The sequence below is a fragment of the Halichoerus grypus genome, chromosome 6 (genome assembly GCF_964656455.1).
Source record: "Halichoerus grypus chromosome 6, mHalGry1.hap1.1, whole genome shotgun sequence".
In the NCBI taxonomy this organism is placed as follows: Eukaryota; Metazoa; Chordata; class Mammalia; order Carnivora; family Phocidae; genus Halichoerus; species Halichoerus grypus.
Window position 1 is genome coordinate 58,025,741 of NC_135717.1, and position 26,858 is coordinate 58,052,598.

The 26,858-nt window shown below is 35.4% G+C and overlaps 1 protein-coding gene across 1 annotated transcript in view; it reads left to right on the top strand.

The window, feature by feature from the left end:
• MALRD1 (MAM and LDL receptor class A domain containing 1) overlaps positions 1 to 26,858 on the top strand; it is an 806,170-nt gene that overhangs the window by 127,116 nt on the left and 652,196 nt on the right. Inside the window, exons 14-15 of the mRNA XM_078074136.1 lie at positions 775 to 948; positions 9,696 to 9,816. Coding sequence (XP_077930262.1) covers positions 775 to 948; positions 9,696 to 9,816 — 295 coding nt within the window. The remainder of the gene's footprint in view (positions 1 to 774; positions 949 to 9,695; positions 9,817 to 26,858) is intronic.

Genomic DNA, 26,858 nt, shown 5'->3' on the forward strand with positions numbered 1-26,858 from the left:
ACCTGTTACTTAGTAAATGCTCATTAAATGTTGCTTGAATAAATGAGAGTCCTGAATTTCATGTAGTAGCTATTGCTGTCAGCACCTAAAATAATTCTTTACTTTTTTTTTTACTGCCTAGTTAAGTGCTCAAACCCTTAGATTGTCATCCCTGATAATGACTAGGAGGTGAAATGATCACCCCCCCAAAAAAGGATGTTTTCTTACTTGAATTAAATTATGAACCAACAGTATTACATGAGCTCCCAAGTTATTTGATAGTGTCCCCATGAGAAGGAATTAATGAAAAGTACTCATTATAGTTTTCTTTTACCTGAGAAAATACTTTTTCAGGAAAACTTTTTTTTTTTTTTTTTGGTTTGGTGTTTGAGACATCAATGAGAATGTATAAGTAAAACCTGATTTTGTACACTAAGAATATATACCTCCATCGAAACTTCTGTGGAAGCAAGAGTGGTACTGCCCATGCTGGTGTAGAAAAATACGTGTCCTCAAACTTGTCTTGGTGGTGAGCTAACGTCCCATTTCTTTAGACCTCTTGATGGCATGTGTTAAAAATACCAGTTAGTAGAGCTGCCTTGAACCTTTTCTTAAGGGGAGAATGCAAAGGCAGGCAAAAGACATACTTAGGATTTTCTGGGCTCGCGTATTTGGAGGAAAGGAGAATTGAGATTATATTTAACAGCAGAATGATTTTTGATATTTTTAATTATAGAAAAGTTGCTGGAGACCAGTAAATGGAATATTCATGTCATTCAAAAACATTTTCAACAGGTGCAATTTTGGTATCATTTGTCCCAGCATTCACATCTCTCGGTTTTTACAAGAACATCACTGGATGGGGATTTGCAAAAGCAAGGTGATCTAATTGGAATCTCCAAATCTCAATGGAAACAAGCAAAAATCAATCTCTGTTTGAGGGCTGGAGAATCTACTCTACCTTTTCAGGTAAGCAAGCGCATAAGAAATTAATACAACTTAGCAGAAGATGCTAATTTAATACTACTTTTTTTCTCAGAGAACAATGTAACACATAAAAAGCACATATATCCCATAGATTTATCACCTATTGAAAAAGGAAGCACATTCACAATCAGAGATGAGTACAGATGTTAAATTGCTCAAGACTGTTATATGGATGCTTAGCAAAACTGGAGATTAGAATTGATTTGGAGGAGGAGAAAACAGAATTGAATAGGATGGCAGAGAGAAAAGTATTTTAATAGGAAAATATTTATTTTTTAAGTGAGGATGGCAGATTATATGAGGTGGTGAAAAAACCTGGCTTGCACTATGCTCACATTTTAATTCTGATGCCTTATTTTCTGCCGCCCATTAATATTGAGATTTTTTTTAATCTATTTTTTATGTCATTTTCTTGGCGCATAATAAAAGAAGGCAACTGTAGGTAATCAGATTGGTGCCTGCATTTTCACCCTCCTGGATATGGCTTCCTTCTGGATGACATTTGAAAAGAGTGATTTTAGAAACTAGATTGGATGATAGAATATAGCAGAAAACACACAGCCTTTGGAGTTAGGTGGTCTGCGTTCTGATCTCTGCTCAGCTCATGGGTTGCTAAGGGACTCCAAATTACATCTTTGAGCTTCACATTTCCCTATCTGTGAAAACCACAGAGATGGTAAAAGCAATACTTCAGGGGAGTCTGAGTATTAAAGATAAAGGTAAAATGGTGGCCCTGAACATGGGCTCTGGAGTCTGGAGTTCAAGCCAGGTGTACAATCATGGGGAAGTTGCTTAATCCCTCTGCACTTGTTTCTTCTGTTAAATGGAGGTGAGAGTCATTGTTGGGGTGTTAGGGGCCCCCTAATAAATAACTTAACCTCCTTGGTCCTCATTTCTGAGCCAGTTAAGATAAATATAGAAGTCAAACAGTAAAATATTTTAGAGAAGATGCTTTTAGAATCTGCCGCCATAGGTTTAAATAATACATCACCTCAGAATAAACAGATTCACCCAGAGAACAATGAACTGTGCTAGAGAAATCCAGGACTCACACGTTGGGGGAAACCTATGACTCTTAGCCAGAGCTAACATCAGAGTGTATGTGTCCAAGAGTGGGAGTTGAAGGAGAGACAGACAGCATGAGTTTAGCACATCCAGCTTATTCTTCTAACATCACTAATTGGTTAAATCCTCCTGTCCACGGGAGAGAGTAAGAGGTCGGTAATAGCAGTGTTACTGCAAGTTCCTGCCCATGGAAGTAGAAGGAATAGGGAATAAATATGGACTCCTTTCACTATCCTTTCTAGAACTGTTGTGAGGATTGAATGATTTATATATGTAAAGCACATAGAAGATATTCTGGCATAAAGTAAACACACAAAGTTAGCTCTTATTACTGCCGTGATTATCAGTTGGACATTGTCTGGGAATAGTAGACACTCAGTAAATATTAGTATTCTTTATTTTGCAAAGGAGTTTCCTCTTGACCAGAACTCTAGGCTCAGTGATTAGAAGCTCCTTCATTCTGTGAAGGTCTCTAAACTCCCTGATTCTCAAGGATCACATTTATGACTATACTCCCATATCTAATGGACAAAAATACTGTGAATCTAGTAACTCTTAATAGGAAAGCAGTAAAGGCCAGTCATGGAATCACATAAGTGCCAATCTCCATTACGTGTGACAGGACAAACAAAATCAGAACAGTTCTGATCCCTTGCTTCATTTATTTATATTCTGTATAATATTATTTTCATTAGGTTTGCTTTTAGTTAGAATGAAACTTAAAGATCTTCAAGAGTCCATTGTTAATTCACATTATTGGAAATTAAACATAATGTCCTTCTCCACATAAAAACCTGCATGTGAATAATGATTCATGATTTCCTTATGATTGCCCAGACTTAGAAGCATCCCAAGATGTTCTTCAGTAGGTGAATGGGTAAATAACCTGTAGTACATCCAGACAATGGAATATCATCTGGTGCTAAAAAGAAATGAGCTATCAAGTCATGAAAAGACATGGGGGAACCTCAGGTGCATATTACTAAGTGAAAGCAGCCAACCTGAAAAGCCTACTTCCTCTCTGAGTCTAACTGTCTGGCATTCCAGAAAAGGCAAAACTAGGGAGACAATAAAAAGATCAGTGGTTGCCAAGGGTTGGGGGGTGCAGGGAGAGAGAAGGGATGAATAGATAGAGCAGAGAGGATTTTTAGGGCAGTGAAAATACTCTGTATAATAATATGATGATGGATAAATGTTATACATTGGTCCAAGCCCACAGAATGTACAACATCAAGAATGGACCATAATGTAGACAGTGGACTTTGGGTGGTTATGAGGTTCATCATTTATAACACATGCCTCACTCCGGTGGGAGATTTTTTGTTTGTTTTTTGTTTTCCCGAGATAGTGGGGGGTGGAGGGAGAGAGAATCCTAAGCAGCTTTCACGCCCAGCGAGCAGCCTGATGCATGCGAGGTTTGATCTCATGACACTGAGATCATGACCTAAGCTGAAATCAAGAGTGAAATGCTCAACCAGCTGAGCCACCCAGACACCCTGGGAGATGTTGATAATGGGGAAGCTGTGTGTGTGTTGGGACAGAAAGTATAGAAGAAAATTACACCTTCTCCTCAGTTTGCAGTGAATGTAATACTGCTCTAAAAGTCTTAATGAAAAACAAAACTAAACCACAATGTATTCTTTTAGAACCAGTTATTTGAGAAATGTTTTGAGTTGAAATACATGCCATTCCTTTCTGGACCTGCAGGCACTCATTAACCTATCACCATTACTGAAGAGATTCAGCGCAGTGTCCTTTTCTTTCCCCTATAGCATTTCTTCCTTTGGGGTTCTGGTTTGTGTTTTACTTTGCTTTGCAGTGCAAAGTGAGCTTGCTCTTTATTACCTGGGGCATATTAACTGGTTTGTAGGGTAACCAGTGGTTTGATAGGATTTTATAATTGGGCAGCAGTGGATTTGTGATGTTTTTCTAAAGGAGCCCTGATCTTCGTTCCTGTCTGTGGTGTCTCAGCGCCATGTGCTGGCTTTCCTCTCACCCCCGTTGGGGCTCCTAATCCACCCCAATTAGCTTCAGCTTAATTGTGATAGCCTTTGAGGGGAATGAATGGTTCTGGGTTCTTGCTAGGTCTTATTTTGCCCCTGAGAAGTTTTTAGTCTCTGCCTCTGTCCCCCCTTAATTCCGTTACTTGGCTGTAGTATATTTGTTTTAGAAACTGCAGGTAAATAAAGAAGAATAAGAATTCCCTCAGATTTTTTCATCAAGAAGCCCATTATAGGTCCACAATCCCTAACCAACAATTTGGAAAATTACAATTTGGAAAACAATAAGCTTTTGAAAAACGAATTTAGAGGCAAAACTTAACCTCACCTGAACCTGTGTGAGGTCTTTAGGCAGTTCATTTAGTGAGATGTTTGATTAGATAGCTATCTGTGCTGCCCCCAATCTCCCTGAGGGTATCATGTAATATACACGGTGTTAGATGAATATTCTCAACTCTGAACCAGTCAAATTTCAAAACCCAGCTGGCCCCAAAGACTTCGGGTAAGGAATTGCAGGCCTGTGTTCACATTCTGGTGTGAATCAGTCCAGAATTTATGCAGACACACATATACACGATACATAAATATACTCAGTCACGCATGGATATATACCACGGTAGTATTTAATACATTATTACTACATATACAGTAAATATTTCAAACAAGTAGAAAATACAGAGGCAAATATCTTTTGTATTCACACCTCAGAATGAACTGTTAGCATTCTGTTTGCTTATAATGTTAATACCTGTTTGCATATGAACATACAGCTTTTGTCCTCTTTGCACCCATTTCTATTCCTTTTCTTGTCCTCTGCTGGAAAAAAATTGCAGATCTTATGTTGGTTTTAACCTGATTTCTGTAAATGCATATTTAGAAACATGGAGCTATGAATGAGGATTCTAGCTAGGTGCAATTCTACTTCATTCTTTTAGCAACAACAATTACAAAAGATACTCTACCTATAAACAGTCCATCTAGATTTTTAAAATATTCAAATATTTGAAGTTTACATTCTTGGGAATGGGCTTCTTTGGCACTTTAGTAGACTGAATCATTTAAGGGTGACTTTAGTCATCACCTGACTATCCGTCAATGTGACTAAATTCTGAACGTATTTATACAGTGTAGTCCATTCCAAACACTGGAAAGGAGAAAGGCATCAACCCGTATGACCCCTATGTCCTCTTCTAGCCATGAACTTCTTTTGCAGTGTTGTCCTTTTGATGTCAGTTGTAGACATCACAACAGAGTACAAATCACTTTGAGTTTCTTAGGAAATAAACACCCTTAGGTAGGTAGGGCTTTTATTCTTCCTGGTAGAAAAGGATAAGGCTTACTCTTTATTCCATAAGAACAGCAAATTAGCACCATTTCAATAGTCTCTCCATTTCCTATATTTTTTTTATTGGAAGAATATAAGTCAAATAGTTAATAGTATTCTTTTCAATCTGTTATAACTTGGCCCGCCCATTGGATATGTTGAGTTTTTACAGAAATATACTCACTTCATTTACAGTTTCTTTTTCCCCTAACTGCTGTTCTTAGTTTTAATATCTAAAGGTGGTTCTTTTTCTGAGTACTGTCCATTGATTTCCAGCTGATCTACTTTTTTCAGGTTTCCTATTAATACATAATTGTGTCATATTTTAGACTTCATTTTAAAATGACCCTTTTGTGAAATTTTCCACAATGATTGATAACATGTTCATTCTTTATCAGTCAATGATATAAATCAATAACAATTTCCTGACATTATTTGAGGATTCAGTGAAGGGTAAGATTTATAATACAATAGTAAAAGCTGGTCTAGTCTCTATAAAGTTACAATGTCCTCAGCCTTCTTAATTTAGGACTGCATTGAATATTGTTACACCAGACAGCTCTGGTCTGCAGCATCTGCTAAAGACCAGTTATCTTTTTATTTTATTCTAGTAATGCAGTATAGCCTAATCATTAATGGCTCAGGTTACATATTTTTCTTATTAAATATATAACCTTCAGCCAATTACTTTACCTCTGAAGCTTCTGTTTCTTTTGCTTTCTTGAGGATGAGAATAGCACCACCTTCACAGGGTTAAAACAAGTGAATGTGCTTGGCATGCAGTAAGCTTTAAATAATGTTTGCGGTTGCTCTTATTATTGATAACATCATTAAAAAATTACTATATTCCAGTTTTTCCTATTATATTCCTACTTTCTCCATTTCTTCTTAGATTCCTATTTTTTTGTTCTTGTTATTCCTTTTTAAAAAAACAAGATATCAAAGAACCAAAATCTAAATATGCTAGTTGAGTTTTTCTCTGGAAAGGCTTACTTTGGTTTTTCAGATATAAAAAGTAATCACTTGATTATAAGCTACATTTATAAGTTGTTTGGTTCCTGAAAGCGAAAACAAGAAATGATTTTGCTCTTTCAGGGAGTAATATAATATCACTGAATAAAACAAATATCAGCAAGATCCTAAAAAATAGTTTTAGAAGGGAGAGACCTCTGCATATAACTTGGAATTTAAATTCACAGATTTCCTTGAGAATCTTAAAAAATGAGGTTTTCACTTCTTCATTTGTGGTTGAAATGCCCATGGTTGAAACATTTCTTCTGCGTGAACTCTTTCTCACTTACTGATTATTAATTGGTTCTGTATTTCCCAAAGGAAAACTGCCTTTGTTCACAAATCAAAAGACTGGCTTAGTTGAAACAAGCAATAAAAAACAGAAATAGCCAAGATGATTTTGGAATCATCAGATGGTATTATTTACAGATATAAGAAACATTTTTAAAAGAAGTGACTGTTTTTCTTTTTAAATGTGGAAGATTTTAATTCATGGTAGAATTATAATTTTTCATTTTAGAGTTCTGAATTTAATTATATAGAAATAAGCAAGCAGAGGTGTAGATGACCTGGTATCATTTTTATTTGGCTTTGGAAGTAGTTTTATGTTAACATTTTAATATGAATATCTGAAAGTCTTGTGGTTCCCTTCAGACAAAATGATATAACCATATTTTACAGACCTAGTTCACAATTCTATTTCAACTCCTGCCAGGGTCCCACCCCATCCGTGTACCTCTTTAGAGGCACAGAGAAGTGCCCCAAGCATTCTTTTTTCCCCATTTTTTTAAAAAGTTGTGCAGGGCTTCAAATATGGCATCAGTAAAGGCTTGTCTAATGAGTCTGAAGAATTAAGCATCTGTATTTTAATTGACTTCAGTCTACTATAATTTCTAGTAATGAATAAAAGGAAAAATCTTTTAAAATTAAAGCTGTCCAAAATAAATTACAATACCTTAATGGTGTTAAGCATAATATATTTTTCAATTACAGTGCCTATAGATACTTTGTCAAAATCCTTCTTTAAAAACTGTTATTTTCTGCCTTGTGTATGAAGGCCAAATTCCTTAGTCGGTTAAGACTCTACAAAAAAAAAAAACAAAAAAAAAACAGTTCTAATAAGAATTTTAAAAATCATTATAATTATATACATTTCATCATAAAGTATCAAAAATTGCAGATAAGACAATAGTCTGTCCTGACCTCCTTCACCTCTTATTGGTCTTTATCTTGAGGTTAGCATAGACATTAGTTCATTTTTACTTCTGGACCCTATGCTATTGATGTAATGTATATGTATGTACCACTATATCTAGAAATCTAAACCATTGTGTTTTTAGCCTAAGTGGTATCCTATCATCAACTTTTTTTTCTGTAATTTTTCACTCAGAAATACATATTGAGGTTCTTTCCATATTAGCACAGAGATGTTATTTTTAAGTGGTGTGGTTACCCATGGTCTGCATAACCATTTATTTTTTTGATTGACATTTAAATTGTTTCCATTTATTTACTTATCAAAACCAAAAATGAAGTGAACATTCCTGGACGGGCTTTCACGTATATGCTGATGAGTGTCTCTCTAGCATAAATGCTGAGAAGTGGGCTTAATTTTTGTAGTCTGTGCTGTTTTTCTTTTTAATAGATAACATCAAATTGGCTTCCACTTGAGCTGCACCAATTCTTCCAGTTTGTTCCATCTGTTACTTAATTTATCATTCTCTTAAAATCCTGTACTCCTATGTGTGGGAGGAAAACACTTTCCCTGACCCTCTTATGGTTCCTGGCTGGGTCTGAATATTAAACTAAAAAAGTAGATTGAAGGAGAAAGCATACAAAATTATTTAATATAAGCCTTACATGACACTGGAGCCTTAATAAGGATGTAAAGACCAGTTAATAAAGAAACAGTTAATCCTAAGCCTTTTTATGCAAGGTTTGATGAAGAGTGGACAGTCATGGAAAGATACGATGGGGCAAAGAGTATGAGCTAAGTGTAATCAACTGGGAGAAACTTAGCCAGGCAAAGATTCAGATTCCTCTGCTTGTGTGTCCTTTTGTCTTCTGAAATAAGGATGTCCCTTTCCTCCGGTTATAGAGAGGACACCTCTCACATGAGGGAAGATCAGATAGTCCATCCTGCACATGCCATTTCTTAAATTCCTCCAGCTTGAAATACTCATTATGCCAAGGTGTGCCATATTTTGGGGATAGCATGTCTCAAAACCCATCATCCTGTAGCACCCCAAGTGTTCTAGTCTATGTGTTGCTAAAGTGAGCATTTCACCCAAAGTGTTCTAAATATACCATACACTTCCACATCTCCTTGCTTTTGCCTGTAATGTTACTAGTTTCTCTAACAAAATCTGAAGTAGCAGTTATAACTGAGTAGCTATTATTAGGTAATTAGTTATTGGTTGTTAGGTAGTTAGTATTTTTAGCAGCTTTTTTCAAATTTTGTCTCACATTCTTGGCAGAAACAATGAAGTGTTTTTCTTCGATTCTCCTAGTATCTTATACGTATCTCTTTGTATAACACTTGTGGTGTAGTTTAGTTGTTAATGCATCATACCAAGTAAATCGTAAGATCTTTGGATCTGAGATCCTCTCTGATAAGATCGAGATGCACCCCCTACTATGTCCTGCACTGGTGGTCCTACTACACGTCTTTAAGACTCCAGACATAATTTCTCTCTCTCTCTTTTTTTTAAGGTGGTAGATTAACCAACATAATAATGTGATTAATGAGAAAGAAAACAAATTATATCAGTCATTATTCAGAGTGTTAGAATAAATTAAACTGAAATAGATGCCTCTGAGTGCTTTAACTTATGAATATTATTAACCACTGTATGTGATTATTGACTCTATGCTTTACCTCACTAAGTAGGTTTCTGTATATATACATAATACGTATTAGTATTTAAATATTCTGATATGAAAATGAATCATTGCCTCCAGCAGACCTTTTACAAATGAATTCATATCTCAATTAAATTGAGTTGTAAACCACACAGTTGATTACCCCAAAGAGCTCATTTTAAATGCATACAACTCTTAATGGCTCCAATGGGAAGGCAACCCTTCAGGAGTGATGAATGTTTCAACTTTTAATTGAAACAAGGTTACCTAAGACATTAAGGTTACATAAGAAGCTGTCAAAGCCGCTATGACTTTATAAATTTATAATTTGAACTTTCTGGTCAAAACAGTTTTCTAAAATTAGATTGGAAGGTGGGACAGATGCAAATGAGCTTCTCTACACAAAGATATATGATTGTAAGACATTTATGATATATTTTTAATAATTTGTTTTTCTGTAATTATAGTTGATTTTGGAAGCTACTGTTTTATCATCAAATGCTACTGTTGCTCTAGATGACATCAGTATATCCCAGGAATGTGAAATTTCTAATATGTCACTTCCAGGTACCAGCATACTAAAGAAAGGTAAGTTTTTCTTGTGGTCACTGAAGTTTTAAAAATTGAAATAATGAGTTCCTCCTGATACCAAAATTTAGAATAGATTCAAGTCCTCCAGTAATATAGCTCACAAGTAGCTAATACCAGGATGTGGATTCTATTACATGCCTTGAAAACTAAAACATACTTAAAAAATATATATATATATATATATATTTTATATATATATATATATGCTGTACACAACCTAGGCCTTAAGACTTTTCCAATAATATTCTATGCTTGTGGCTAAAATTGTCACAGTTTTTTAGTTACAGAAATTATGAAATAGTTTTAATTATTTTGCATGTTTTAAAAAAACACTTCCATAAAAATTTAATTTTATTTTAATTTTGCTTGGCACTTCAAATGATTATATAATGAAATTTGTGTTTCAGAGTCACCTAGGAGTTCAAAAAACTTACTGTGTTTGGAAAAGTGACTTAAGGCCAGCCAAAAATTTAAATCTTGATTCTAAAACTCTGTTTAAATTCAGAACATATGTTTTCAAGTAACAGAAGGAGTTTGTCTAATTTTTTGACTAAATATTTTGTAGAGCGTTTCAATTAAGGGGCAGAAAGATTGTAAAAATAAATCCCCAATAGTCAAATAGGCATTTTTGGAAAGTTGAACCATTATTTAGGTTCTGAGAATGGACTGGAACAGTATGCATTGTGCCTCAGTTACCTGTCATTTTAACACTGATTGATGTTTCCCTTGGACCACTTCTACCCCAGAGTCTGTTAGTAAATAGACAACATTAAAGATTTTGCTTGAAAATGATCACATTTTATTTTTCTTTATCTATATACATGAACATTATTTGCATTTAGAAATTAGGCACATCTTATATTCTGAGGTTATGTTTCATTAAACAACATATTTATTAGTAAATGGAAAAGTTGAATTCCTACATGAGCTAAATGCAATAATTGAGGATAATATAGCAGAAACAATTCTGGATTGAGAACTAGATTAAAGAACTTTTTTTTTTTAATTTTTTTTATTGTTATGTTAATCCCCATACATTACATCATTAGTTGTAGATGTAGTGTTCCATGATTCATTGTTTGTGCATAACACCCAGTGCTCCATGCAGAACGTGCCCTCCTCAATACCCATCACCAGGCTAACCCATCCCCCCACCCCCCTCCCCTCTAGAACCCTCAGTTTGTTTTTCAGAGTCCATTGTCTCTCATGGTTCTTCAAGATTAAAGAACTTTTAATTAGTCTTTTATTAAAGACCTCTTTCATTGGTGAGATTGTATAATTCTCTCTACTAACTTTATATTGTCCTATGTATTTACTTTATTCAGAATATGTGTTCTGAACTTAAACCTTTCTAAGCTCTGTGTGTGTATGTGGTTCTGATAGACATTGAGGAATGCAAAGCAGCAGATTAATGATTGAGTTTTTGAGGGTTAACCAGCATTACCTTATTTCTGTTATTTAATTAAACATTTTTCTTCTAATCAAATACTGCATCACCAGAATTGGAATAGCAGAAAGTTGACATTGAAGAGAATGTAACAGGAGGCAAGAGTGTGGTTAAAAGTTTTATATTATCACTAAAATTAACCTTAGCAGAAGTCTCTGAGAGTGCTTGATCTCACAGAGAATTCCCTTCAGAAATTAAATCAAAACTCAATTTATGTGTGCTTCATTCCAAACACCATCTTAGTTGGTTAGAGCATAATTATAATCAGACCAAAATTGTATGAATTTTTCCTGAAAGGCCAGACCAATATTATATGAATTTTTCCTGAAAGGCCAATTATTGTATACAAAGAGAAAAAAAACTTTCTTACTGTTTTTGCAAATTTGTCCAATAGGTCATTTTAAGATCTCCTTTGTGAAATTTAGTATTATTACCCAGCAGAAATTTAGGATGGGACTGGAATAGGCATTAAAAAAATAAGCCAAATCCCACTGGTGATGAATTATGTTATATTTGTGGGGCAGAATGGCCAAAGATTCACCTAGACTCTGTGTTTGAATTAAAAGCCTTTGAAGGCTTTAATCGGCATGCAAATGGCTATAAGACTTCAGAGCAATCCTAGTGCCTTACACATACATTTGAAGCACCATACACAGGATGAGAAAGGAAAACTATACTCTGATTTGGCTTTTTTTATCTAGCTTCTGTGTCTGTAGCATATTTAAAAACTAGTGTTCATAAAATAATTATGTATTCTATTTATTTATTGAAGGAGAAGAGTATGTTTTATCCTCTCCATCTCTTAATTTTGAAGCTGGATTTGTGTCATGGGAGGATGCAGGCTATATTTCATTCAGCAAATTCTGTGATTTTCCATCTGACTGCCCAAATGGAACAGATGAAGCCAATTGTGGTGAGCCAGTACTTTAATCAGTTAGTCCCTTTAGTACTTAGTCATTTGGCTAAGATTTATGTGTGCACTGGTTCCCACCCCCGACCTTATCCACAGGGGATACATTCCAAGACCCCCAGTGGATGCCTGAAACCACAGATAGTACCAAATCCAATGTATGCTATGTTTTTTGCTATACATACATATCTATGATAAAGCTTAATTTATAAGTTAGGAATGGTAAGAGATTAACAACAATAATAGAACAATTATAACAGTGTACTGTAATAAAAGTTATGTGAATGTAGTCTCTCTCTCAAAATATCTCATTGTACTTACCCTTCTTGTGATGATGTGAGTTGATAAAATGCCTGCTTGATGAGTTGAAGTGAGGTGAACAGTTAGTCATTGTGACTTAGCGTTAGGGTACTATTGACCTTTTTAAAAAAATTTTAACTCCAGTATAGTTAACATACAGTGTTATATTAGTTTCAGGTGTACAATATAGTGATTCAGCATTTGCATACAATACCCAGTGCTCATCAGGACAAGTGCGCTCCTTAATCCCCATCACCTATCATCACTTATTTCACTATTTCACCCATCCACCCCCCTCCCCGAACCATCAGTCTGTTCTCTATAGTTTCTTGGCTTGTCTCTTTCTCTCTTTCCCTTTGCTCATTTGTTTTATTTCTTAAATTCCACATATGAGTGAAATCATATGTTATTTGTCTTTCTCTGATTGAATTATTTTGCATAGCATTATACTCTAGCTTCATCCATGTTATTGCAAGTGGCAAGATTTCATTCTTTTTTATGGCTGAATAATATTCCATTGTATATCTGTACCACATCTTCTTTATCCACTCATCAATCGATGGATACTTGGGTTACTTCCATAGTTTGGCTATTTTAAATAATGCTGCCTTAAACATATGTGTGCATATATCCCTTTATATTAGTGTTTTTGTGTTCTTTGGGAAATACCCAGTAATGGGATTACTGGATCATAGGGTAGTTCTATTTTTAGCTTTTTAAAGAACCTCCACACTGTTTTCAACAGTGGCCGCACTAGTTTGCATTCATACCAGTAGTGCACAAGAGTTCCTTTTTCTCCACATCCTCACCAATATTTGTTTCCTGTGCTTTTGATTTTAGCTACTCCGACAGATATGAGGTGATATTTTGTAGTTTTGATTTGTACTTCCCTGATGATGAGAGATGTTGAGCATTTTTCACGTACCTGTTGGCCATCTGGATGTTGTCTTTGGAGAAATGTCTGTTCATGTCTTCTACCCATTTTTTAATTGGATTACTTCTTGTGTGTGTGTCTGTTGAGTATAAATTCTTTATATATTTTGGATACTAACCCTTTATTAGATATGTCATTTGCCAAAATCTTCTCCCATTCAGTAGGTTTCACCACAAATAATAAGATACCAGGGAATAAACTTAGCCAAACAGGTGAAAGACCTGTACTTTGAAAACAATAAAACACTGATGGAAGAAATTGAAGACCACACAAAGAAATGGAAGAATAAATACTGTTGAAATGTCTGTAGTACCCAAAGCAATCTGTAGATTTAATACAATCCCTATGAAAATACCAACAGCATTTTCCACAGAACTAGAACAAAAATCCTAAAATTTAGATGGAACCACAAAAGACCCCAAATAGTCAAGGCAATTTTTAAAAAGAAAGCTGAAGGTATCATAATTCCGGACTTCAAGTTATATTACAAAGCTATAGTAATCAAAACAGGATGGTACTGGCACAAAAATAGACACATAGATTAATGGAACAGAATAGAAAACCCAGAAATAAACCAATGATTATATGGTCAATTAATCTTCAATAAAAGAGGCAAGAATATCCAATGGGAAAAAGTCTCTTCAACAAAGGGGATTGGGAAAACAGTCAGCTACATGCAAATGAGTGAAACTGGACCACTTTCTGACACTACACACAAAAATAAACTCAAAATGGATTAAAGACATAAATGTGATACCTGAAACCATAAAAATCCTAGAAGAGAACACAGGTTCTCTGTCTCTGGCATCAGCCAAAATAACATTTTTCTAGGTATGTCTCCTGAGGCAAGGGAAATAAAAGCAAAAATAAAGTATTGGAGGGGGAGATGAACCATGAGAGACTATGGACTGAGAAACAAACTGAGGGTTCTAGAGGGGAGAAGGGTGGGGGGATGGGTTAGCCCAGTGATGGGTATTAAGGAGGGCACGTATTGAATAGAGCACTGGGTGTTATACGCAAACAATGAATCATGGAACACTACATCAAAAACTAATGATGTAATGTATGGTGATTAGCATAACACAATAAAATAAAATAAAATAAAGTATTGGGACTACATGAAAATAAAAAGCTTCTGCACAGCGAAGGAATCAATCAATCAAAACTAAAAGGCAACCTACTATTGACCTTTTGACCATCCATCAGAAAAAGGATCATCTGCTTCCTGCAGTGCGGTTGACCTTGGGTAACTGAAACCACAGAGAGGGAAACTGCAGACATGGGGGCGGGGGGGGGGGACTACTGTACATATTTACTCTCTGAATGCAAAGTGCACACTACTCAAGTGAATATGTAATGAAGACAGCAAAAATAGAGACCTCTATAAAACTAAAATGACTTGCAGGTGAAAGCAAACCAGATTAGCTTTAAAACAGTAGCAAAAAAATGAAGACATCTCTAACTTTCAGTTTTGCTGCGTTGGAGTATAGAATTTGAAATAAATGCAAGGTAGAACTCAAAAGACAGGAACAAGAGTATATTATAAATATTCCTTTATTCTTTGTGGATATATGAGAATGCTTATTCTTATTTTAAACATTTGCCATTCAAGTACAATTAATGGCAGAAGAGTATATAATGCTTAAGAATGTTCTTTCAAAATATAGTGTACCAATAAATAAATTGGTCATAAAACTATAGATCTTGGCTAGTTCTGCATGTTTTTAAAATTTTAAGGGTCTCCTTTAAGTTTTTCCTTTCTGAAGGCAGTGCATCCATCCTTTCTGCATTATACTTATATGACTCTAATGTTATCCTACCATCCCTGGGAAGTTATTGAAGAAGGAAAAGAAGGGGATGGTGTTGGTGGACAATCTTTTGCAAAATTATTTTAATAACTCCTGATGAAGACACTGAAGTCAGGCAAGAAGGAAGCTTATAAGAATATCACATTTTATTGATCACCCATACCTGAAATGAAACTCAGGTAATTTTGACACAAGATAGGGGCGTGGACATTTTTATGAAGCTTGGTGGAGCATACAGTTGGAAAGACTCAGCAATCCATGCAGAGCATAGATCAGGATGATGAGGAAAATCAAGGGCATTGTTGGGTTGTGATAGGTTGGCAAGGTAGCTGTGCTGTGACTCATCACAAACCTATATTGAGCATCTATTCTATACCAGAGATTCAGTAAAGAATAAAATGTGATGATTTCCTTCAAGAAGCTTAGTCCACTGGGTAAGAAATATTTTGTGTATAATAGTGTTGCACTGTAATTATAATTAGAATAGAGGTGTAAACAAAGTGCTGTTACAACTCTAAGGGTTGGGGAATGTATTCTTTAGAAGGTAGATTATTTCTCAGCAGGAATTTATTAAAATGTTCTGTTTTTTTCTTGTTAGAGGAATTATCTCCTGAAAGTTCTGCTATGGATTAACAGTTGTAAGCTTGTCTCTGAATACATTAAGACTGTTACCAAATATACATGGTTTAAGAACTTTATATGAACTCTGTAATCATCAAAACCAATCTAAGCGGTCACTATTATTAGCTTCATTTTACAGACTTTCTTAACGGTGTCCATTCAGAAGACAGAAACCACAGTAGTAATTTGAACAAGGAAAATGCAATAAAAAGAATTATGTAATTTAAAAAAGTGGTTACCTACAACAAGAAATAAAAGAACAGTAAAGAAGAAAAGAATGGCTAATGTGGGGAGCAACTACTCTTTCTAGTGCTGAGACAGACAATCCAAGGAAGGACTCAGTTTGGATGAGTGCACCCCACTCCCCATATCCCAACAATGAGATTTAAACTTTATTGGAAAAAAATAAAAAAAAATAAACTTTGTTGGAGAGGGTGTTACTGGGACCCACTGGAAGGTAGAAAAATTTGCTGGGATGTTGTGAGCTAGATTTGGTGAATAGCTGATAGGCCAAGGGAGAAATTATCCACCAGGATATCTGCAAAACTCACTGAAGGGGGACTGTAACTGGGTTGCTTTAAATTGTTGGCAGTTACAGGGCAAAAGCAAAAACGAACAAGCAAACAAAAAATCCAAGTATACTGGAACCAAAAAGAGAAGCTTCCACTCCACTGTGCTTTGTGGTATCCATCCTGTGCTCTCTACTAACAAAGCCAAACATTGTATGAGCTATTTGAAAGAGAAATGTTTACAGAGTCCAGCATGGCAGGGAAGGGTGGATTTGGAGCTGAGACTAATGAATTTATAACACGCATCCTTGCCTAATGTCAGGTCCATAAACGGTGGAACCTCGTATTGAATCTAGGTTATCAGCCTCCACACCCCACACTCTTAGCCACACATCACACAGCCTTTCTATCCTTTCAAAGTCACCATTAAATTGAGACTGAAGCCAGTGATGACGACTTCACTTTTGGAGGAGACCTCATGCTTTTAGGCCCCAAGAATGTCTCAAATGGTCATTTTCCAAAGGTCATTGGAATGGTAAATGCTGTCTACAAGTCTATGTTTTTTTCCCTTCAGTTTTATTGAGAAATAATTGACATGCATCACTATATAAGTTTAAGGCGTATCACATGAGGGTTTGATTTTCATATATTGTGAAATGATTACCACAGTGGGTTCAGCTAACATCCATCTTCTCATACAGATGCAATAAAAAGAAAGAAAAGAAAAAGGAAAATAGTGTTCTCTTTGTGGTAAGAATGCTGAGGATTTACTTTCCTAATAACTTATCTATATATCATACAGCAGTGTTAGCTGTGGTCATCATGTTGGACTTTACATCCCTAGTACTTATTTATCTCATAATTGGAAAGTTTGTATCTTTTGATCACCTTCTTCCAGTTCTCCTCCCATCCCCCTTTAGCCTCCACCTCTGGTAACCACAAATCTAATCTCTTTTTCTATGAGTTTGTATTAGATTCTACGTATAAGTGAGATCATTTAGTATTTGTATTTCTCTCTCTGACTTATTTCACTTAGCCTCATGTCTTCAAGGTCCATCCATGTTGTTGCAAATGGTAGGTTTTCTTTTTTGTTATAAATGAAAAAATATTCCATTATTTATAGGCATATGTATGTGTCTATATGTATGGATACCACTACTTCTTTATCCATTAACTCATTGATAGACACTTAGGTTGTTTCCATGTCTTGGCTATTGTAAATAATGCTGCGATGAACATGGGGGTGCAGATATCTTTTTGTGTTAGTGTTGTTTCCTTCAAATATATTCCCAGAAGAGGAATTGTTGGATCATATGGTAGTCTTATTTTTAGTTTTTTGAGGATCCTCCATGCTGTTTTCCATATTGGCTACACCAATTTACATTCCTACCAACAGTGCACAAGGATTCCCTTTTCTCCACATCCACACCAGTATTTGTTCTCATCTTTGGTAGTAGCCATTCTAACAGGTGTGAAGTGATATTGTGGCTTTAATTTGCATTTCCCTAATGAGTAGTGATGTTGAACGTCTTTTCATGTACTTGTTGGCCTTTTATATATATTTGGAGAAATGTCTATTCATGTTCTTTGCCCATTTTTAAATTGGGTTATTTTTTGCTATTGAGATTTATGAGTTCTTTATATTTTGTATATTAACCCCTTAAGAAATAAATGGTTGAATCACAGATCTGTACCTCTGAAACAAATAATACATTATATGTTAAAAAAAAAAAAAAAGAAGAAGAAGATAGCAGGAGGGGAAGAATGAAGGGGGCGGAAATCGGAGGGGGAGACAAACCATGAGAGACTATGGACTCTGAGAAACAAACTGAGGGTTCTAGAGGGGAGGGGGGTGGGGGGATGAGTTAGCCTGGTGATGGGTATTAAAGAGGGCACGTTCTGCATGGAGCACTGGGTGTTACACGCAAACAATGAATCATGGAACAGTACATCAAAAACTAATGATGTAATGTATGTTGATTAACATAACATAATAAAAAAAATAAGAAAAAAAAAGAAAGAAATGGTTTATAAATATTCTTTCCCATTTTGCAAGTAGTCTTTTCACTTTGTGGTTGGTTTCTTTAGAGTGCAGATGATTTTTAGTTTAATGTAGTCCCACTGCATTATTTATTATTTATTTTTGCCTTTGTTGCTTGTGTTTTAGGTGTTGTATCCAAAAAGTGATCCCCAAGACCCATGTTAGGGAAATTTAGTCCTATGTTTTATTTTTGGAGTTTCATGTCTCACACTTAGGTCTTAATCCATTTTCAGTTAATTTTTGTGAGTGGTCTAAGATATGGGTCCACTTTCATTCTTTTACATGTGAATATCCAATTACCCCAGCATCATTTATTGAAGAGATTGTCTTTTCTTCATAGAGTATTCTTGTCTTCCCTGTCAAATATTAGTTGACTGTATATGTTTGGGTCTATTTCTGGATTTTCTAGTTTTTCTGTTGGCCTCTTTGTTTTTGTACCGGTACCATACTGTTTTGGTGACTGGAGCTTTATAGTGTGGCTTGGAGCCAGGAAGTGTGAGGCCTCCTGCTTTGTTTTTTTTTTCTCAGGGTTTCTTTGACTATTTGGGGCTTTTTTGGTTCCACATAAATTTTAGGAGTGTTTTTCCTACTTCTGTTAAAAAAGCCATTGGACTCTTGATAGGGATTTTATTGACTCTATAGATGCCTTTTGGCATTTTAATAGTATTAATTTTTTCAATGCACAGTTTCATTTATTTCTGTCTTCCTGGATGGCTTTCAATAATGCCTTATAGTTTTCAGAGTAGAGATCTTTCACCTCCTTAGTTAAACTTATTCCTATGTATTTTATTGTTTTTGATGCATTGTAAAATGGGATAAGTTTCTTTATTTTTCAGAAAATTTGTTGTTGGTGTGTAGAAACCCTATTGACTTTTGTATGTTGATTTTGTATCCTGCAACTTTACTGAATTTGTTGGTTGGCCTAACAGGCTTTTGGTTGAGTTTTTAGGATTTTCTCTATATAAAAACATGTCATCTGCAAATAGAGACCATACATCTTTTTGACTACTGATGGCTTTTATTTCTTTTTCTTTACTGATTGCTCTAGTTAGGGCTTTTAGTACTATATTGAATAGGAGTGGTGAGAGTGGGCACCTTATCTTGTTCCTGATCTTAGAGGAAAAGCTTTCAGCCTCTCACCATTGAGTGTGATGTTAGCTGTAGGCTTGTCATATATGGCCTTTATTGTATTGAGACATGTTACTTCCATACCTAATTTGTTAACTGTTTTTTCGTGAGTGACTGTTGGATTTTGTCAAATGCTTTTTCTGTGTCTATTGCGATCATCATAGGATTCTTTTCTTTCATTCTGTTAATGTGATGTATCGAATTGATCCATTTCCATATTTTGAACCATCCTTTCATCCCAGGGGTAAATCCCATTTAATCATGGTGAATGATCCTTTTAATAGGCTGCTGATTTTTTTGCTAGCATTTTGTTGAGAGTTTTTACATCTATATTCATCAGGATATTGGCATATAGTTTTCTTTTCCTGCAGTATTCTTTTCTGATTTTGTTATCAGTATAATATTGGCCTCCTAAAATAAGTTTGGGAGTGCTCCGTCATCATTGATTTTATGGAAGAGTTTGAGAAGTATTGGTGTTAATTCTTTTTAAATGTTAGGTAAAATTCACCAGTGAAGCCATCTGGTCCTGAACTTTTCTTCTTTAGGGCATTTTTTTTTTTTAAAATTCAACAAATATTTATTGAGCACCTTTTATGTGCCAGGAATGAGCATTGAACAAAATGACAAAAACTCTTTGCCCTAGTGGACTTTGCATTTAAGAAGTGGAATGTGGACAATAAACAAAAGAAAGTAAAATGTTTATAATATGGAGAAAAATTAATCAGGTAATGATAATGGGGAGATGCCCATGTGGTGAGGGAGGTTGTAACTTTTTAAATTTTATGTTATGTTACTCACCATACATTACATCATTAGTTTTTGATGTAGTGTTCCATGATTCATTGTTTGCGTATAACACCCAGTGCTCCATTCAACTTGTGCCCTCTTTAATACCCATCACCAGGCTAACCCATCCCCCCACCCCCCTCCTCTCTAGAACCCTGTTTGTTTCCCAGAGTCCATGGTCTCCTATGGTTCGTCTCCCCCTCCAATTTCCCCCCTTCAGTTTTTCCTTCCTGGTATCTTCTTCTTCTTTTTTTTAATGTATTATTTGTTTCAGAGGTACAGGTCTGTGATTCAACAGTCTTACACAATTCACAGCGCTCACCACAGCACATATCCTCCCCAATGTCTATCACCCAGCCACCCTATCCCTCCCAACCCCCACCACTCCAGCAACCCTCATTTTGTTTCCTGAGATTAAGAATTCCTCATATCAGTGAGATCATATGATACATGTCTTTCTCTGATTGACTTATTTCGCTCAGCATAATACCCTCCAGTTCCAGCCATTTCATTGCAAATGGCAAGATTTCATTCCTTTTGATGGCTGCATAATATTCCATTGCATATATATACCACCTCTTCTTTATCCATGCATCTGCCGATGGACATCTTGGCTCTTTGGCTATTGTGGACATTGCTGCTATAAACATTGGGGTGCACGTACTCCTTCAGATCACTACATTTGTATCTTCGGGGTAAATACCCAGTAGTGCAATTGCTGGATCGTATGGTAGCTCTATTTTCAACTTTTTGAGGAACCTCCATACTGTTTTTCAAAGTGGCTGTACCAGCATGCATTCCCACCAACAGTGTAGGAGGGTTCCCCTTTCTCCGCATCCCCACCAACATCTATCGTTTCCTGATTGTTAATTTTATCCATTCTGACTGGTGTGAGGTGGCATCTCATTGAGGTTTTGATTTGGATTTCCCTGATGCCGAGCGATGTTGAGCACTTTTTCATGTGTCTGCTGGCCATTTGGGTGTCTTCTTTGGAAAAATGTCTGTTCATGTCTTCTGCCCATTTCTTGATTGGATCGTTTGTTCTTTGGGTGTTGAGTTTGATAAGTTCTTTATAGATTTTGGATACTAGCCCTTTATCTGATATGTCATTTGCAAATATCTTCTCTCATTCTGTTGGTTATCTTTTGGTTTTGTTGACCATTTCTTTTGCTGTGCAAAAGCTTGTTATCTTGATGAAGATGTAACTTTAAAAAATTGTTTATTTTACAAAATTCCACTATAATTAACACAGAGTGTTATGTTCGTTTCAGGTATACAGTATAGTGATTCAACAGTTCTATACATTGCTTAGTGCTCATCATGATGAATGTACTCTTAATCCCCTTCACCAATTTCTCCCATCCTCCCACCCACCACCTCTCTGGCAACCACCAGTTTTTCTATATTTAAAAGTCTGTTTTAGGTTTGTCTCTTTTTTTGTTCTTTTGTTTCTTAAATTCTACATATGAGTGAAAACATATGGGATTTGTCTTTCTCTGACTTATTTCATTTAGCATTATACCCTCTAAGATCCATCCATGTTGTTGCAAATGGCAAGATTTCATTCTTTTTTAATGGCTGAGTAATATTCCAGTGTGTGTGTGTGTGTGTGTGTGTGTGTGTGTGTGTGTGTGTCTACTACCTCTTCTTTATCCATTCACTTATTGATGGACACTTGAACTGCTTCAATAATTTGGCTATTAAAAATAATGATTCAGTAAACAGGGGTGCATATATCTTTTCAAATTAATGTTTTCATATTCTTTGGGTAAATACCCAGTAGTGGAATTACTGGATCATATAGTACTTCTATTTTTAATTTTTTGAGGAAACTCTGTACTGTTTTACACAGTGGATACACAAGTTTGCATTCCCACCAACAGTGCACAAGGGTTCTTTTTTCTTCATGTCCTTGCCAACATCTGTTGTATCCTCTGTTGTTAATTTTAGCCATTCTGACCTGTGTGAGGTGATAATCTCATTGTGGTTTTGATTTGCATTTCCCTGATGGTGAGTGATGTTGAGCATCTTTTCATGTGTCTGTTGGCCATCTGTATGTCTTCTTTGGAGAAATGTTTGTTCATGTCTTCTGCCCATTTTTAAATTGGATTTTTTTTTTTTTTTTTTTGGTGTTGAGCTGTATAAGTTCTTTATATATTTTGGATACTAACCCCTTATCAAGTGTATCATTTGTAAATATCTTTTCCCATTCAGTAGGTTGTCTTTCAGTTTTGTTGATGGTTTCCTTTGTTGTGCAAAAGCTTTTTATTTTGATGTAGTCCCAATAATTTATTTTTGTTCTTATTTCTCTTGCCTTGGAGACATCTAGAAAAATGTTTCTATGGCTGATGTCAGAGAAATGACTGCCTATGTTCGCTTTAGGATTTTTATGGTTTCAAGTCTTCCAGTTAGATCCTTAATCCATTTTGAGTTTATTTTTGTGTATGATGTAGGAAAGTGGTTCAGTTTCATTCCTTAGCATGTAGCTATCCAGTTTTCCCCAGCACTATTTATTTAAGAGACTTTTTCCCATTGCATATTCCTGCCTCCTTTGTTGTAAATTAATTGACCTTATAACTGTGGGTTTATTTCTGGGCTCTCTATTCTGTCCTATTGATCTAGGTGTCTCTTTTTGTGCCAGTACCATACTATTTTGATTACTACAGCTTTGCAATATAACTTGAAATCTGGGTTTGCGCTACTTCTGGTTTTGTTTTTCTTTTTCAAGATTGGTTTGGCTATTTGGGGTCTTTTGTGGGTCCATACAAATTTTAGGATTACTTGTTCTAGTTCTGTGAAAAATGCTGCTATTATTTTGATAGAGATTTCATTATATTTGTAGATTGCTTTGGATAGTATGGTCATTTTAACAATATTTGTTCTCCTTTGGGGCATTTTTGATTACTGATTCAATCCTCTTACTAGTAAATGGTCTAGTCAGATTTTCTGTTTTTTCCTGATTCCTTCTTGGTAAGTCGTGTGTTTCAAATAATTTTTTTCATTTCTTCTAGGTTGTGCAGTTCATTAGTATATTGTTGTTTATAGTAGCCACTTAATGATCTTTTGTATTTCTATGGTATCACTTGTAGTGTGTTTTTTACATTTATAGTTTTATTGGTTTGGGTCCTTTGCGTTTTTCCTTGTTAGTGTACCTAAGGGCTTGCCAATTTTATTTATCTTTTCAAAGAACCAATCTTGGGGTGCCTGGGTGGCTCAGTCATCAAGCGTCTGCCTTTGGCTCAGATCATGATCCCAGGGTCCTGGGATCGAGCCCCACATCGGGCTCCCTGCTCAGCGGGAAGCCTGCTTCTCCCTCTCCCACTACCCCTGCTTGTGTTCCCTCTCTCGCTGTGTCTCTCTCTGTCAAACAAATAAATAAAATCTTAAAAAAACAAAGAACCAACTCTTAGTTTGGCTCTTCTTTTCTGTTGTTCTTCTGTTCTCTATTTTCTTTATGTTTGCTCTAATTTTCATTTCTTCTACCTTTGGGCTCAGTTCTACTTTTTCTGTTCCTTAAGGCATAGAGATTTAGGTTACTTAGGATCTTTTTTGCTTCCTAATGTAGGTGTTTATGGCTATGAACTTCCCTGTTAGAATTGCTTTTATTACATCCCACAAGTTGTAGTATGTTGTATTTTCATTTTCGTTTGTCTCAAAAAAAACTTTTTTATTTCCCCTTTAACTTTTAATTTGATCAAATGGTTTTCAGGAGACTGTTGTTTAATTTACATGTGCTCATGTATTTTTCAGCTTTCCTGTTGGTGTTGATTTCTAGTTTCATGCCATTGTGGTCAGAAAAGATATTTGGTGTGATATCAGTCTTCCTGAATTTGCTAAGATTTGTTTTGTGGCATAGCATATGGTCTGTCCTAAAAAGTATTCCCTGTGTGCTTGAGAAAAATATTTACTCTGCTGCCGTTGAAGAGAATGTTCTGTGTAGTGTTTTTCAGGTCCACTGTTTCCCGATTGGTTCTCTGGATGATCCAGCCATTGTATTACTGTTGATTTCTCCTTTTAGCTTTGTCAGTGTCTGCCTTATATATTCAGGTGCTCCATTGTACACAAAATATTTACAGTTGTTATTATCTTTATCGACCCCTTTATCATTACATAATAACCTTCTTTGTCTCTTTTATCATTTTAGAGTTTATCTGATATAAGTAAATTTGGTTACCATTTGCTTGAAATGTCTTTTTTCATCCCTTTACTCTCAGTCTGTGTGTCTTTGAGGGTAAAGTAAATCCTTTATAGGCACCATAATGTTGGGTCTTGTTTTTAATCCATTCAACCATTTTGTGCCTTTTAATTGGAGAAATCTGGTACAGGTCTGTGATTCAACAGTCTCACACAATTCACAGTGACCTGTACCTCTGAAACAAATAATACATTATATGTTTAAAAAAAAAAAAGCAGGAAGAGAAAAATGAAGGGGGGGGAAATCTGAGGGGGAGACGAACCATGAGAGACTATGGACTCTGAGAAACAAATTGATGGTTCTAGAGGGGAGGGGTGGGGGGATGGGTTAGCCTGGTGGTGGGTATTAAAGAGGGCACAAATTGAATGGAGCACTGGGTGTTATAGGCAAACAATGAATCATGGAACACTACATCAAAAACTAATGATGTAATGTATGGTGATTAACATAACATAATAAAATAAAATAAATTGGAGAAATCTGTTTACAACTAAAGTAATTATTTATAGGTTAAGGATTTACTATTGCCATTTTGTTCATTTTCTGGTTGTTTTTTACATCTAGTCTTTTTTTTTTTTTCTTATTTAAGGCTGCCTCTTTTTTGTGTGTGTTTTGATGTCTTTTGGTATCAGTGTGCTTTGAGTTTCTATCAGGTTTTATGTAATCACTATAGGATTTTCCTAGTAGTTACAATGAGGCTTACATAAAATATCTTAAAACGCCTCATTTTATTTTATTTATTTATTTATTTTTTTAAAAGATTTTATTTATTTATTTGAGAGAGAGAATGAGAGAGAGCACATGAGAGGGGGGAGGGTCAGAGGGAGAAGCAGACTCCCTGCTCAGCAGGGAGCCCGATGTGGGACTCGATCCCTGGACTCCAGGATCATGACCTGAGCCGAAGGCAGTCGCTTAACCAACTGAGCCACCCAGGCGCCCAAAACGCCTCATTTTAAACTGATAACAACTTCAATAAAATTTATAAACTTTACACTTTTACTTCCTCTCCTCCTTTTTGGTTATTGCTGATACAATGTGCATATTTTTACATTGTGTAATTAATAACAGATTATTATAGTTTGGTTATTTTTACTACATTTTTTTAAACTTCAGCTAGAGTTTTTAGTGAATTAACCACCACTATTACCATATTGCAGAATCTGTGACTGTATGTTTACCATTATCAGTGAGATTTACGCTTTTTATATTTTTATGATGATAGTGTTCTTCTACTCAAAGAACTTCTTTTAGCATTTCTCGTAAGGTAGATATTGGTAAGGAACTCCCTCAGCTTTTGTTTGTTCAGGGAAGTCTTTATCCCTCCTTTGTTTCTGAAGGACAGCTTAGCCAGTATAGAATTCTTAGTTGACAATTATTTTCTTCCAATATTTTGAGTATGTCATCTCTTTCTCTCCTTGCCTGAAATGTTTAAAAAAAATTTTTTTTTATTATTAACATATGATGTATTATTTGTTTCAGGGGTACAGGTCTGTGATTCATCAGTCTTACACAATACACAACGCTCACCACAACACATACCCTCCCCAATGTTTTTGTGAGAAATGTGCTGATAATCTTATGGGTGTTCCCTTGTATGTAACTTCTCTCTTTTCTCATTGCTCTTAAAATTCTCTGTCTTTGACTTTTGACAATTTAATTATAATGTGTCTCAATGTAGGCCTATTCAGGTTCATCCTATTTGAGGTCCTCTGGGCTTCATGAATCTGGATGTCCATTTCTTTCCCTAGATAAGGGGATATTTCAGCCATTATTGCTATCTCCCTTTCTCATCTCCTTCTGGAATTCCTGGAATGCAAATATTGTTCCTTTTCATTGTGTTTCATAATTCCCATAGGATTTTTTTACTCTTTCTCATTCTTTTTTTTTTTTTTTTCATTTTGCTCCTCTAGATAATTTTCAGTGTCTTCTCTTTCAGATTACTGATTCTTCTGCATGGTTGAGTCTACTATTGACATTCTCTGTTGAATTCTTCAGTTTAGTTATTTTACTTTTCAACTCTAAGAATTATATTTGGATTTTTTTTTTGATGGTTGCTATTTCAAAGTTTTCATTTTATTATGCATTGTTTTCCTAATTTCATTTAGTTTTCTGTGTGTGTGTGTGTGTGTGTGTGTGTGTGTTGTAGTTCACTAACGTCCTTAAGGGGATTATTTTGAATTCTTTCTGACAGTTCCTAGATCTCCATTTGTTAAGGTTTAGTTTTTGGGAAATTTATTAGTTTACTTTGGTTGTGTCCCATTTACCTGATTTTTTGTGATCTTTGATTCCCCATGTTGGGATCTGTGCATTTAAGTAATTGGGCTCCATTTCCAGACTTTATAGGTTTGCTTCGGCAGAGA